At 43.3% G+C, this 13,971-nt stretch overlaps 1 protein-coding gene across 3 annotated transcripts in view; it reads left to right on the top strand.

The window, feature by feature from the left end:
* The first annotated feature begins 552 nt into the window (after nt 1–552).
* Nucleotides 553–13,971, top strand: part of P2RX5 (purinergic receptor P2X 5) — a 95,851-nt gene continuing 82,432 nt past the window's right edge. For 2 of the 3 annotated variants that reach the window (XM_040423350.1, XM_040423352.1), the window contains exon 1: nt 553–737. In XM_040423350.1, the coding sequence (XP_040279284.1) occupies nt 601–737 (137 nt within the window). In that variant the 5' untranslated portion in view covers nt 553–600. The remainder of the gene's footprint in view (nt 738–13,971) is intronic. The other variant, XM_040423353.1, reaches the window with a different exon arrangement.

Here is a 13,971-nt window from a genome sequence, read left to right as displayed (position 1 = left end):
TTATCTCTATAGGATTTCAGTCGCTGTGCTCGGCTGTCTTCACCACTCCTGTAGAGATGACTGGAGCTACAGTGTAGATGCTCGACCTGAAGCTCTTTTGGGGGGCTCTGAGGGGTATGGGGCCCCTGTTCTCGTAATTAGTGGGAATCAGTGGGTGGACCCCTATCCCCTATTCCCTATCCTGTGGATTGGAATTTGGGAATAACTTGTAACAACCGGAATATCCCTTTAATGTCTCTCCTGGACAACCTTTGTTTTTTTTTTAATACAGACCACCCAGATCAAGTCTTTCTTAAAATGTATTTGGTCTCCAAAACAAAGTATTGGGGAAATGACATGGCTCGAACAAGAATCATCACCATTTGCATAGAAATGAAAGTTCATAAATAAAACATGATATGAATTATTTATTGCAGGGTTTGGACTTAGAGGGTGTTCTGACCATGACCCTAGGATCTCCCTGACACTATCCGCTGAGCTGTCCTGGGTGTGCTCAGGGTTCAGCGAGCTCTTTCTCGTGTTTCAGAGCTGCTGTCTGAATCAGAGCTGCATTCCCTTCCTTTCTCTGCCTCATTCACTGCTGCAATGTGAGCAGACAGAATGGGGCAGGTCGCATGGAAAGGCTTGTTCCTGTCACTCTTTGACTATAAGACTGAAAAATATGTCATTGCCAAGAACAAAAAGGTGGGGATCTTATTCCGCATAGTTCAGCTCTCCATTCTGGCCTATCTAGTGGGGTAAGAACTTATATCTTTTCACTGTATATCAATAGACCGCCTGGCTGTGCTTACTGCTACTGTATACGCTGTGTCAGGTGCTAAGTCCTGTATATGCTGACTGTACTGTATATGTCTGATGCAGCAGAGCTGAGCATGTCCTCTGTCTTATCGCAATGTATGGGTCAGTAGTTTTACATAGGACTGCTTGTAAATCTACTACACTAACGAAAGCAAAGTAATGCAGCCCTAAAGAATCAAATGAGACATTGCACTTTGCAACTTTCTATAATATAGTGTGCAGTATATGATGTATAATATGCAAGCCAGCTACATTATATAATTAATCAAATATTTATACGGTACAAAAATATTCTGCCTTTTTGTATCACTAAAAAGTCCTCCTACGATATAGGCAGATGCCACTGCTACTCATCCAAAGCTTTATAGAAATAGCTGTTAAGTCATATATGTGTAAAAGAATGCTTTTGGCAAATTTTTCTACACTGATCATTTTTCTTATGTGTACAAAAAGCATTAATATACAATACAGGACACAGGGTTGGATTGAGGGTGCTGGACCCCCAGCCCCCCCCCCCCCCCCCCTCTCCAACCCAGTATTTTAAGATGGTGTGTATGTGTATAATTACATACTATGTACATACATAGCTATGTACGCTGGCTAATGTACACACAGTAATTATGTATACATTCATGTGCATACCTTCAGAACAAACAGTGCATACACATGTGTACAGGGGGCAATACGACTCTCTGCTGCAAATCGTTTGAGGCAATCAAATACCCTATAAATAATTACCACTCTTCTAAAAGTATGATCATTTCAATATTATCAGAGAAATATGGAATATGGAACCTCATCTATCATTGATTAGGGTGTTCAATGCTCCTGCCCATGTCCCCTGGAGGTTTACTAAATGCTGGTTTAGCACATGGGTACCCTGTACCCATGTACTATGCCAGGATTAGCTGAGTGGGCTACAGCCTGTGCCCGCTTCGCTAAGCTAAGAGCTGACTCTTAGCTTAGCGAAGCAGGGGCCCGCTCAGCTAATCCGTAGTACATGGTTACAGGGTACCCATGCGCTAAACCAGCATTTAGTAAACCTCCAGGGGCACGAGCAGGAGCAGCAATGTGCACTACTGCCCGTACTCCCTGCTCTGAGGCCCCATTGATAAAAATAAGCAGTTAGCAGTGTACAGAGAAGTAGATTTTAAGCGCACAGCAAAACGTGCACGTTAGAGAGGGAAAAGTGTAATAAAAATACAAAATACATTAATAAACGATATTACAAAAACTGTATATAGGGCATTAGGGACAGGTTAGCAAACATTTATTTACTCTTTAAAGTATAGATATGGTGCTAAAACTAAGACTAGTACATAGATGCAGTAACAGATCAAAGCTTAGTATACAGTACAGTATCAAAATTAAGTTCAGTGCATAATTAGGGTAAGTAGACCATGTTGTAACAGAACCAAGCACAGTGCATAGATACAATAGCAGAATCAAACTTAGTACATTCAGTAACAGAATCAAACGTACTGCATGGATATAGTAAGAGAACCAAGCTTACCACATAGACACAGGACCAGAACTAAGCCTTTTGCATATAAAGTCCTCAACATTGAAGAAGGGCAGGCCGTAAAGTTATACAAATCGAGGAAGTAGCAGGTGTCCCTAAATCTGCAGATGATCAAACTAGAATGACAGCAAGAGGTACACAGAGGAGAAACTTTGCACAGATAGTCTGATTAGAAGAATGGTGAGTAGTGATCCATTCTGTACTGCAAGTGAAATTGGACGTCATATCCCAAGCCTAGGGCAGTAAACAATGTGAACACAAACCATCAGATGGCTTTTGCATGACATTGCACAACATCCAGCTATAGGTGTTACATTGAACTCATGCCGCTGTTCTCAAAGGCTATCATGGTGCACAGCAAGATGTCAATCGAGGCTGCAATAGAGGTCTATCCTTTTCAGCGACGAGTCTCGCTTTTGTCTTGGACGCAGTAATAGGCCTCATGCACATGGACGTTTTTTTTTGCGGTCCGCAAAAACGGTTTCCGTTGTTCCGTGATCCGTGTCCGTTTTTTCATCCGTGGGTCTTCCTTGATTTTTGGAGGATCCACGGACATGAAAAGTGAAAAAAAAAACTAAGTCAAGTTTGCATTGAAAATGATAGGAAAAACGGACACGGATCACGGACGCAGATGACTATCTTGTGTGCATCCGTGATTTTTCACGGACCCATTGACTTGAATGGGTCCGTGAACCGTTGTCCGTGAAAAAAATAGGACAGGTCATATTTTTTTCACGGACTGGAAAAACGGATCACGGACGCGGAAGCCAAACGGTGCATTTTCAGATTTTTCCACGGACCCATTGAAAGTCAATGGGTCCGCGAAAAAAAACGGAAATCGGAAAAACAACGGCCGCGGATGCACACAACGGTCGTGTGCATGAGGCCATAGATGGAGATTTTTCTGGAGACCATGTAAGCAAAACTGTGAAGAGGCCTTCACGCAACATCCAGTTATAGGTGTTACATTGAACTCACACCACTGCTCTCGAAGGCTATCATGGTGCACAGCAAGATGTCAATGGAGGCTGAAATAGAGGTCTATCCTTTTCAGCGATGAGTCTCGCTTTTGTCTTGGACACAGTAATAGATGGAGATTTTTCTGAAGACCATGTAAGCAAAACTGTGAAGAGGCCTTCAAGATGGAATGTCAGCCCAGACATATTCCTTGGATTATAGTGTGGGGTGGCATAATGTACGGTAGCTGGACCCCTCAAGTCTTCATTTCAAGTACACTAACAGATCGACGTTACATTGCTTTGTCATGGAACCAGGAGGGACAGACTGGCCATAGACCCTACAGGGAAATTTCTGGGTGGGCTGATGCCCAGAGGGCCAGCTGAGCCCTCCTTATGGGCACTATCCATGGTAAGTAATGACCTAACGCTTCCCTCCTGACTCCTGAATTCAACTGAACTTGTACCCTAAGCCAACTGGAGTAGAAGGAAAGAATGTGGTAAGTCGCACTGGCCACCACAAATAGGCAGGTTTTGGGGAGGTGCTTTTGCTGCTGGGGCAGTATTTTGTGATGCACTATGGCATCTGGCTCTGCTGGGGTGGTATAATGTGCCATAATATGGTACTTGTGTTGGCCCTGCCTTCTGTGAATTTGGTCCCGACTACAAAATGGGGCCACTTTTAGTTTTTTACAGGCCCACTTTAAGTTTCCAGTCTACCCCTGAGAACCAGTAGTGCAGCCCAGGGCCGTTTTTTTAACAGGACAATATCAGGCCACATGTTGTAAACACTCTCTGAAAACCTTAATGCAGTCTAATCCTCTCCATGTACATGTGCATTAAGGTTTGCAGGATTACAGAGAGTGTTTGCACCCAGTAGCGGTGTGGATCGGCACACAAAATTACTCCAGCGTAAAGCACTGTGGATTATTCGAACTGGGGCTTTAGGTCAGAAGGGTCTAAATGAAAAATAAATAAATAAATGATCCTCCTTTTTGCAATATGTGCATAATAGTTTTTAATGATATTGTTATATCTGTATGTTTTCTAGTACTTTACATGTTGTTTGCATACATGCATCAAGGGTGGGGGGATAAAAGGGTGGTTGCACCTCCCCCATTAGGCCTTGAGAAAGTGTCTGAGCTTGTGAAACGACCGTAGGCCTCCTGGGATGTGTGTCTTTATCCTGTATCTTTATCTGCTTTGTAGCCAATAAAGACCACTGCTTTTATGAAGATCGGTGAGTGCTGTGACTTCTTTTTTAGTGTGTGTTTGGTTTTCACCAGACGTGGCACTGTGCATCATGGACAAATATCTCCACTTTGCTCCAGAAGTCTTGTGGTTTGTTCAGATGCAACTTTCTTTTTTAGAAAGAACAGGTTTTCTCCTGGCAACCCTTCCAAACAAACCATACTTGTTCAGTCTGTCTCTAATTGCATCTTAACATGTAGACTCTTAGATGTAGCTCTTGGGTTTTTTGCAGTTTCTTTGAGCACTGCGCAGTCTGAACTTCAGATGAATTTGGTGAGATGTGCCCTCCTGGGAAGTAATTGTCTTGAATGTTTTCCACTTTTGAATAAACTTCTCTGTAGACATATAGGGGGTTATTTACTAACAGAAAAGGGCTATATTAGGCAGATTGTGGCACAAAGGTTCTTTTCCCCACTCACATCAGGTCTAAAAAGTAGGCATAGCGTGGGCGGGGAAAGGGAAGGTATAGAAAACGGTCTAAATGTTCACCAGCAAGGGAACTGGCATAGATTTAGAAGCAGCGGTGGATCTGCCGAAGTTATGTAGAAGCCGGCACCACTACATAACTTCGGCAGATCCACCGCCAGTGCAGGACCTTATTAAGACCGGCATCTAAAACGGCGCTCTTAATAAATGACCCCCATAGAATTTAATTTGTTTGGAAATGGCCTTATAACCATTCCCAAATTGATGGGCAGCAACAATTGCTTCTCTAAGATCACTGCTGATGTCTTTCCTGCTTGGCATTGTGTTAACACATGCCTGAATACTCCAGACCAGCAAACTGCCAAAGCTTCTGATTTTATAGAGGTGCTCACACTTGCAGATGATCAATTAATCAAGGGCATGCTGCAGTAAGGGTGTACTTAAAAAGCATCTGTCACCATGATCAACCCTATTATGCCAGGCACACTGTCTGGTGGGGTTGATCATTTTTTACTAAAATTAGCCCCTTTTTACAGTAATCAGCATTAAAGGTGAAGATAAATTCTTATTTCTTGACCACAAAACGGACAACAATAGGACATGCTCTCCAATTTGTGGAACTACCATACAGATGAGTAGAGCACACAGATTACATCTGTACACTGTTTTTGAGGACCCATAGAAATGAATACGGTCATGTGCATGAGCCCTAGGATAGAGGGTGGGGGAGGGGAGTAGCAAGACCTTACAGCTGTCTTGGCTGGCAGCACCTGTAATGTCTAATACTGCAGCCTGGGAGTTCTGAAGGCTGCCAACACTGCTCCTCCACCCCTGCATGAAGCCTGGAGGATGTGGTTTGAGTGAGAAGAAATTGGCACAACAGGAGCAATTTGTAATGAGGCATGTCATGGATTCCCAACCCCCCCCCCCCCAGAAGCCTTGTGCCCTGGACTGCAGCCCCTATTGCCCTCATTATAATCCCCCCTGTTTAGTCCTACTTTTTTTGGGCCAAAAAATGCCTCCGGTGAACATTTTTAGAAACATTTTCTAGGTCTTTTTGCCCATATAGTGTGTTTTAATAATTGGAATTTTTTGTAATGGTGTTTATTGCATGCCTAGCATATTTTGGGGGGAAAGTACCTTCCCCTGTGATGTCATTTCTTCTGGAAGTAGTATGGGAAAAAAACTTTTGTAAAAAAAGAATACTTAAAAAAAAAAAACATTGAAAAACACCTTTGCACATTGTACATTTTTTTTAAGCAGCAGTAAAAACCATTTGAGGTCTATGACAATGAGGGGGAAAAAGCAGGACCCAGAGCACGCTGCAATTAAATAAAAATAAGAGTGCCATTGACCCAAAAAAGACACCTCAAGAGTGTAAAACACCTCTAAAAATGCACCAAAAATGGCGAAACCCCAAAGAAACTGTACTGGCTCCAAGGTGATCTAAAAAGTGGTGTAAAAGTCTCCTAGTATAAAGCCCTGTGGTGTAATAGGCATCCTATGACACATTATTTTGCATCTTCTTCACAGACTGTCACACACACGAAAAAACAGACAGGTTTTCACAATCTTGGAATCTTGCATTTAACAACACAATTAGGGGTTTTCTGAGATTTTGACCTGATGACCTGTCCTATACCGATAAGCTGTTTGAGAAGGCAGTGGCGTTCTCAGTTGCACCAGGGCCTTCTCCATCTTTCCCCAGGCCAATGGATGTCACGTTCATCGGTCACATGTCCTAGGCGCAGCTCAGCCCCTAAGTGAATGGGGCTGAGCTGTGATATCAAGCACAGCTGCTATACATAGAAACATAGAATGTGTCGGCAGATAAGAACCATTTGGCCCATCTAGTTTGCCCAATATACTGAGTACTATGGATAGCCCCTGGCCCTATCTTATATGAAGGATGGCCTTATGCTTATCCCATGCATGCTTAAAATCCTTCACTGTATTTGCAGCTACCACTTCTGCAGGAAGGCTATTCCATGCATCCACTACTCTCTCAGTAAAGTAATACTTCCTTATATTACTCTTTAAACCTTTGCCCCTCTAATTTAAAACGATCTCCTCTTGTAGCAGTTTTTCTTCTTTTAAATATTCTCTCCTCTTTTACCTTGTTGATTCCCTTTATGTATCTAAAAGTTTCTATCATATCCCCTCTGTCTCGTCTTTCTTCCAAGCTATACATGTTAAGGTCCTTTAATCTTTCCTGGTAAGTTTTATCCTGCAATCCATGTACTAGTTTAGTAGCTCTTCTCTGAACTCTCTCCAAAGTATCAATATCCTTCTGGAGATATGGTCTCCAGTGCTGCACACAATACTCCAGATGAGGTCTCACTAGTGCTCTGTAGAGTGGCATACAATGTACTGCACTGTGCTTGGTGAGCAGAGAGAAGGCCATGACGATACTACAAACAGCTGATCGGCGGGGTCCCGGGTGTCAGGCCTCCACTGATCAGTTGATGGTGACCTATCCAGAAGACCTATCTATGAAAATCCCTTTAAGGTTACGTTCACACAAAGTCGTGCATGCAGGACTTTTTGTCCGGCCAAAAGCCGACATTTCTGATGGATGGAAGCTGTATCCCTGTTGGATCGCATTGTAGTCAATGAGGATCCGGTGTTCCCGGCATAATCCTGCTATGCCGGATACGAAAAATCACCGCAGGTTGTCCCTCAGCTGGAACAGCCTATTAGATTTCTAAACACGGATGTGAATTTAGACTTAGCTTTCATTCACAATTTACAACACATTTAACAATGTGCGGAGACAAAATATTCTGGCACAAAATACAGCACTATTAATAAATCTCCCCCTCTGTGCTCAGTTACATTCCCTCCCGTGTGACTATTTGACGCATTTGCTGGTGTCCAGTATATTTATATCATTGTGCCAAGGATAGATCAGGAAGTTTAAAGGACAGAAGAAGGGTATAGTAATACTACGGATAAGATTGCGGGATGAAGATATCACTTGCTATACTTTCTCAGATGCAATCACACTAATGAATAATTCACTTAGGTGTTGGCTTCATTTGTGGGATTAGCTGGAGTCCTGTAACAGATTCATTAACGTGACTCGGTATAAGTGGTTTGGGATTTGTGACAGGGCATTGACTCTAACTAGTGGTTTGGAAAATCCTTTACAGAAGAAGTGGCAACTTAAACGCCCAGCACCCGAGATGTGATAATTAGAGATGAGCGAAACGAAGTTGACGAAGTGGATTTCTGGTTTTATTCGATTCGCACCGAATCCGAATTTCCTTACGCTTCATGGTAACGAATCGCATTTTTTCCTAAAATGGCTGCTGTATGTGTGAGGACATGGAGCAAGGAACTCTGGGAAGGCGGGATAACCCATAATGCCATGCATGCAGCCAATCAGCAGCCAGCCCTGTGATGTCATAGCCCTATAATTAGCCTCAGTCATCTTGGATTCTGCCATTTTCCAGTATACTTAGTGCAGGGAGAGACATCAGCGGGCGCTAGGGACAGTGCTAGAAAAAACTTCATTGTGCTAAAAAAAAACTGATTTACAAGTTCAGGGAAAGAATATTCAAGGTGTAGGGAAAGGAAAGGGAGGAATCATTCCACAGCATTTATGTAGAACAGGGCTCAGTAGGGGAGGTTACAGCCCGGGTAATAGGAACAATCCTATTACATCTTGCTGCACTGACTGGGGATCCAAATTGCCATTATACAGCTCTGTAATTCCAGCACACCGTTCTTGTTAGGATGCAAGTGCTGTTTGATACAGGCATTAACAGGGTTTATTACAAGGAAATATTTATACGTCTTATTTGCCTTTGTGCAGTGCAGTTATATGTTGTAAAGCATTTTTTGGCTTGTGGGGGATTGAGTCAGCACAACCTGTATGTAGGTGCACATCACTATGGCGAAATACATATACAAACGGAAAATGCAAATGTGATCGCACTCTGCATCCAGCATTCTGCCCTGCCTTCATGCTGGATGAGACATTGGTGTACATTTTGGCCAAAGTGTAATAAGCCACTCAACATGTCAAGGTCGCCTCATTTGAGTGGTCCCTAACACTAGTTCCTACCTGTTTATGGGCTATGACAGCCACACAAAGTCCAGGGAATGCAGGTCAGCATGCAAGCCAAGCACACTCTGCTTTTAACCCCGTCCGGTGCCATTACAGCTTTCATCGGATCCAGGGATGCAAGTACCAACATGCACACTGAGCCCACCATATACTTCTCCTGGAGCCAAATGGCTACTGGTAGGTTCTATATAAGCAGACTCAGTTTTATACTGACTTTAAAACCAGCCTCCAGGACAGATTGACTGGTCAGGTGTGCATGACTCCAAAGAGATCGCCACGCCTCCAATATATACTACAAAGAAAAAATGTGGGGGATTGAGTCAGCACAACCTGTATGTAGGTGCACATCACTATGGCGAAATACATATACAAACGGAAAATGCAAATGTGATCGCACTCTGCATCCAGCATTCTGCCCTGCCTTCATGCTGGATGAGACATTGGTGTACATTTTGGCCAAAGTGTAATAAGCCACTCACCACGTCAAGGTCGCCTCATTTAAGTGGTCCCTAACACTAGTTCCTACCTGTTTACGGGCCATGACAGCCACACAAAGTCCAGGGAATGCAGGTCAGCATGCAAGCCAAGCACACTCTGCTTTTAACCCCGTCCGGTGCCATTACAGCTTTCATCGGATCCAGGGATGCAAGTACCAACATGCACGCTGAGCCCACCATATACTTCTCCTGGAGCCAAATGGCTACTGGTAGGTTCTATATAAGCAGACTCAGTTTTATACTGACTTTAAAACCAGCCTTCAGGACAGATTGACTGGTCAGGTGTGCATGACTCCAAGGAGATCGCCACTCCTCCAATATATACTACAAAGAAAAAATGTGGGGGATTGAGTCAGCACAACCTGTATGTAGGTGCACATCACTATGGCGAAATACATATACAAACGGAAAATGCAAATGTGATCGCACTCTGCATCCAGCATTCTGCCCTGCCTTCATGCTGGATGAGACATTGGTGTACATTTTGGCCAAAGTGTAATAAGCCACTCACCACGTCAAGGTCGCCTCATTTGAGTGGTCCCTAACACTAGTTCCTACCTGTTTATGGGCCATGACAGCCCCACAATGTCCAGGGAATGCAGGTCAGCATGCAAGCCAAGCACACTCTGCTTTTAACCCCGTCTGCTTATATAGAACCTACCAGTAGCCATTTGGCTCCAGGAGAAGTATATGGTGGGCTCAGCGTGCATGTTGGTACTTGCATCCCTGGATCCGATGAAAGCTGTAATGGCACCGGACGGGGTTAAAAGCAGAGTGTGCTTGGCTTGCATGCTGACCTGCATTGCCTGGACTTTGTGTGGCTGTCATGGCCCATAAACAGGTAGGAACTAGTGTTAGGGACCACTCAAATGAGGCGACCTTGACGTGGTGAGTGGCTTATTACACTTTGGCCAAAATGTACACCAATGTCTTATCCAGCATGAAGGCAGGGCAGAATGCTGGATGCAGAGTGCGATCACATTTGCATTTTCCATTTTTTGGCTTGTATCAGTGGAAAAAAGGGCTTATTAGCCGTTGTGTGGTGAAGTGCGAAAATTACAGCTCTTTTTGGCATGTATTAGTGGCAAAAGAAAAATATATTTGCCGTTCAGTGGTGCAGTTATACAGCCAGGTCCATAAATATTGGGACATCAACGCAATTCTAACATTTTTGGCTCCACCACAATGGATTTGAAATGAAACTAACAAGATGTTTCTTTAACTGCAGACTGTCAGCTTTAATTTGAGGGTATTTACATCCAAATCAGGTGAACAGTGTAGGAATTACAGCAGTTTGCATATGTGCCTCCCACTTGTTAAGGGACCAAAAGTAATGGGACAATTGGCTTCTCAGCTGTTCCATGGCCAGGTATGTGTAATGTTAGAATTGTATTGATGTCCCAATATTTATGGACCTGGCTGTATGTTCTAAAGCCCTTTTTGGCGTGTATTAGTGGCAAAATAAAAATATGTTTCCCGTTCAGCAGTGCAGTTATATGTTCTAAAGCCCCTTTTGGCGTATATTAGTGGCAAAAATATACACTGCTCAAAAATACAAAAATAACACATCCTAGATCTGAATTAATTAAATATTCTTCTGAAATACTTTGTTCTTTACATAGTTGAATGTGCTGGCAACAAAATCACACAAAAATTAAAAAATGGAAATCAAATTTTTCAACCCATGGAGGTCTGGATTTGGAGTCACACTCAAAATTAAAGTGGAAAAACACACTACAGGCTGATCCAACTTTGATGTAATGTCCTTAAAACAAGTCAAAATGAGGCTCAGTAGTGTGTGTGGCCTCCACGTGCCTGTATGACCTCCCTACAACGCCTGTGCATGCTCCTGATGAGGTGGCGGACGGTCTCCTGAGGGATCTCCGCCCAGACCTAGACTAAAGCATCTGCCAACTCCTGGACAGTCTGTGGTGCAACGTTTGTGGATAGAGCGAGACATGATGTCCCAGATGTGCTCAATTAGATTCAGGTCTGGGGAACGGGTGGGCCAGTCCATAGCATCAATGCCTTCGTCTTGCAGGAACTGCTGACACACTCCAGCCACATGAGGTTTAGCATTGTCTTGCATTAGGAGGAATCCAGGGCCAACCGCACCAGCATATGGTCTCACAAGGGGTCTGAGGATCTCATCTCGGTACCTAATGGCAGTCAGGCCACCTCTGGCGAGCACATGGAGGGCTGTGCGGCCCTCCAAAGAAATGCCACCCCACACCATTACTTACCCAATGCCAAACCGGTCATGCTGGAGGATGTTGCAGGCAGCAGAGCGTTTTCCACGGCATCTCCAGACTCTGTCACGTCTGTCACATGTGCTCAGTGTGAACCTGCTTTCATCTGTGAAGAGCACAGGGCGCCAGTGGCGAATTTGCCAATCTTGGTGTTCTCTGGCAAATGCCAAACGTCCTGCACGGTGTTGGGCTGTAAGCACAACCCCCACCTGTGGACGTCGGGCCCTCATATCACCCTCATGGAGTCTGTTTCTGACTGTTTGAGCAGACACATGCACATTTGTGGTTTGCTGGAGGTCATTTTGCAGGGCTCTGGCAGTGCTCCTCCTGTTCCTCCTTGCACAAAGGCGGAGGTAGCGGTTCTGCTGCTGGGTTGTTGCCCTCCTACGGCCTCCTCCACGTCTCCTGATGTACTGGCCTGTCTCCTGGTAGCGCCTCCATGCTCTGGACACTACGCTGACAGACACAGCAACCCTTCTTGCCACAGCTCGCATTGATGTGTCATCCTGGATAAGCTGCACTACCTGAGCCACTTGTGTGGGTTGTAGACTCCGTCTCATGCTACCACTAGAGTGAAAGCACTGCCAGCATTCAAAAGTGACTAAAACATCAGCCAGGAAGCATAGGAACTGAGAAGTGGTCTGTGGTTACCACCTGCAGAACCACTCCTTTATTGGGGGTGTCTTGCTAATTGCCTATAATTTCCACCTGTTGTCTATCCCATTTGCACAACAGCATGTGAAATTGATTGTCACTCAGTGTTGCTTCCTAAGTGGACAGTTTGATTTCACAGAAGTGTGATTGACTTGGAGTTACATTGTGTTGTTTAAGTGTTCCCTTTATTTTTTTGAGCAGTGTATATATTTGCCGTTCAGCAGTGCAGTAATATGTTCTAAAGCCCTTTTTGGCGTGTATTAGTGGCAAAAGAAAAACATATTTGCCGTTCAGCGGTGTAGTTATATGTTCTAAAGCCTTTTGTGGAGTATATAAGTGGAAAAAAGAAAATATATTTGCCTTTTAGCCGTGCAGTTATATATTGTAAAGCCTTTTGTGGAGTGTATAAGTGGCAAAAAGAAAAATATATTTGCTGTTCAGCGGTGCAGGTATATGTTCTAAAGCCCTTTTTGTCATCTATTAGTGCAAAAGAAAAATATATTTGCCGTTCAGCGGTGCAGTTATATGTTCTAAAGCCTTTTCTGGAGTGTATAAGTGGAAAAAAGAAAAATATACAGTATTTGCCATTCAGCGGTGCAGTTATATGTTCTAAAGCCTTTTGTGATATGTATAAGCGGAAAAAAAAAAGGGCCTATTTGCCGTTCAGTGGTGCAGTTATATGTTCTAAAGCCCTTTTGTGGAGTGTATAAGTGGAAAAAAGAAAAATATATTTGCTGTTCAGCGGTGCAGTTATATGTTCTAAAGCCCTTTTGTGGAGTGTATAAGTAGAAAAAAGAAAAATATATTTGCCGTTCAGTGGTGCAGTTATATGTTCTAAACTTTAGAACATATAACTTCACCGCTGAACGGCAAATATATATTTTTTTGCCATTAATACACAACAAAAAAGGCTGTAGAACATATAACTGCACCACTGAGCGGCAAATAGGCCCTTATTTTTTTCCACTTTAAAATCTAAAGCCCTTTTTGTCGTGTATTAGTGGCAAAAGAAAAATATATTTGCATTCAGCGGTGCAGTTATATGTTCTAAAGCCTTTTGTGTCATGTATAAGTGGAAAAAAATAAGGGCCTATTTGCCGCTCAGCGGTGCAGTTATATGTTCTACAGCCTTTTTTGTTGTGTATTAATGGCAAAAAAAAAATATTTGCCGTTCAGCGGTGAAGTTACTGTATATGTTCTAAAGCCTTTTGTGTCGTGTATAAGTGGAAAAAATAAGGGCCTATTTGCCGTTCAGCGGTGCAGTTATATGTTCTAAAGCCCTTTTTGTCGTGTATTAGTAGCAAAAGAAAAATATATTTGCCGTTCAGAGGTGCATTTATATGTTCTAAAGCCTTTTGTGTTGTGTATAAGTGGAAAAAATAAGGGCCTATTTGCCGTTCAGCGGTGCAGTTATATGTTCTAAAGCCCTTTTTGTCGTGTATTTGTGGCAAAAGAAAAATATATTTGCATTCAGCGGTGCAGTTATATGTTCTAAAGCCTTCTGTGTCGTGTATAAGTGGAAAAAAATAAGGGCCTATTTTCCGTT

This window comes from Bufo bufo, chromosome 3, assembly GCF_905171765.1.
Source record: "Bufo bufo chromosome 3, aBufBuf1.1, whole genome shotgun sequence".
Taxonomy (NCBI): Eukaryota; Metazoa; Chordata; class Amphibia; order Anura; family Bufonidae; genus Bufo; species Bufo bufo.
This window is presented reverse-complemented; position numbering and strand designations above follow the sequence as displayed.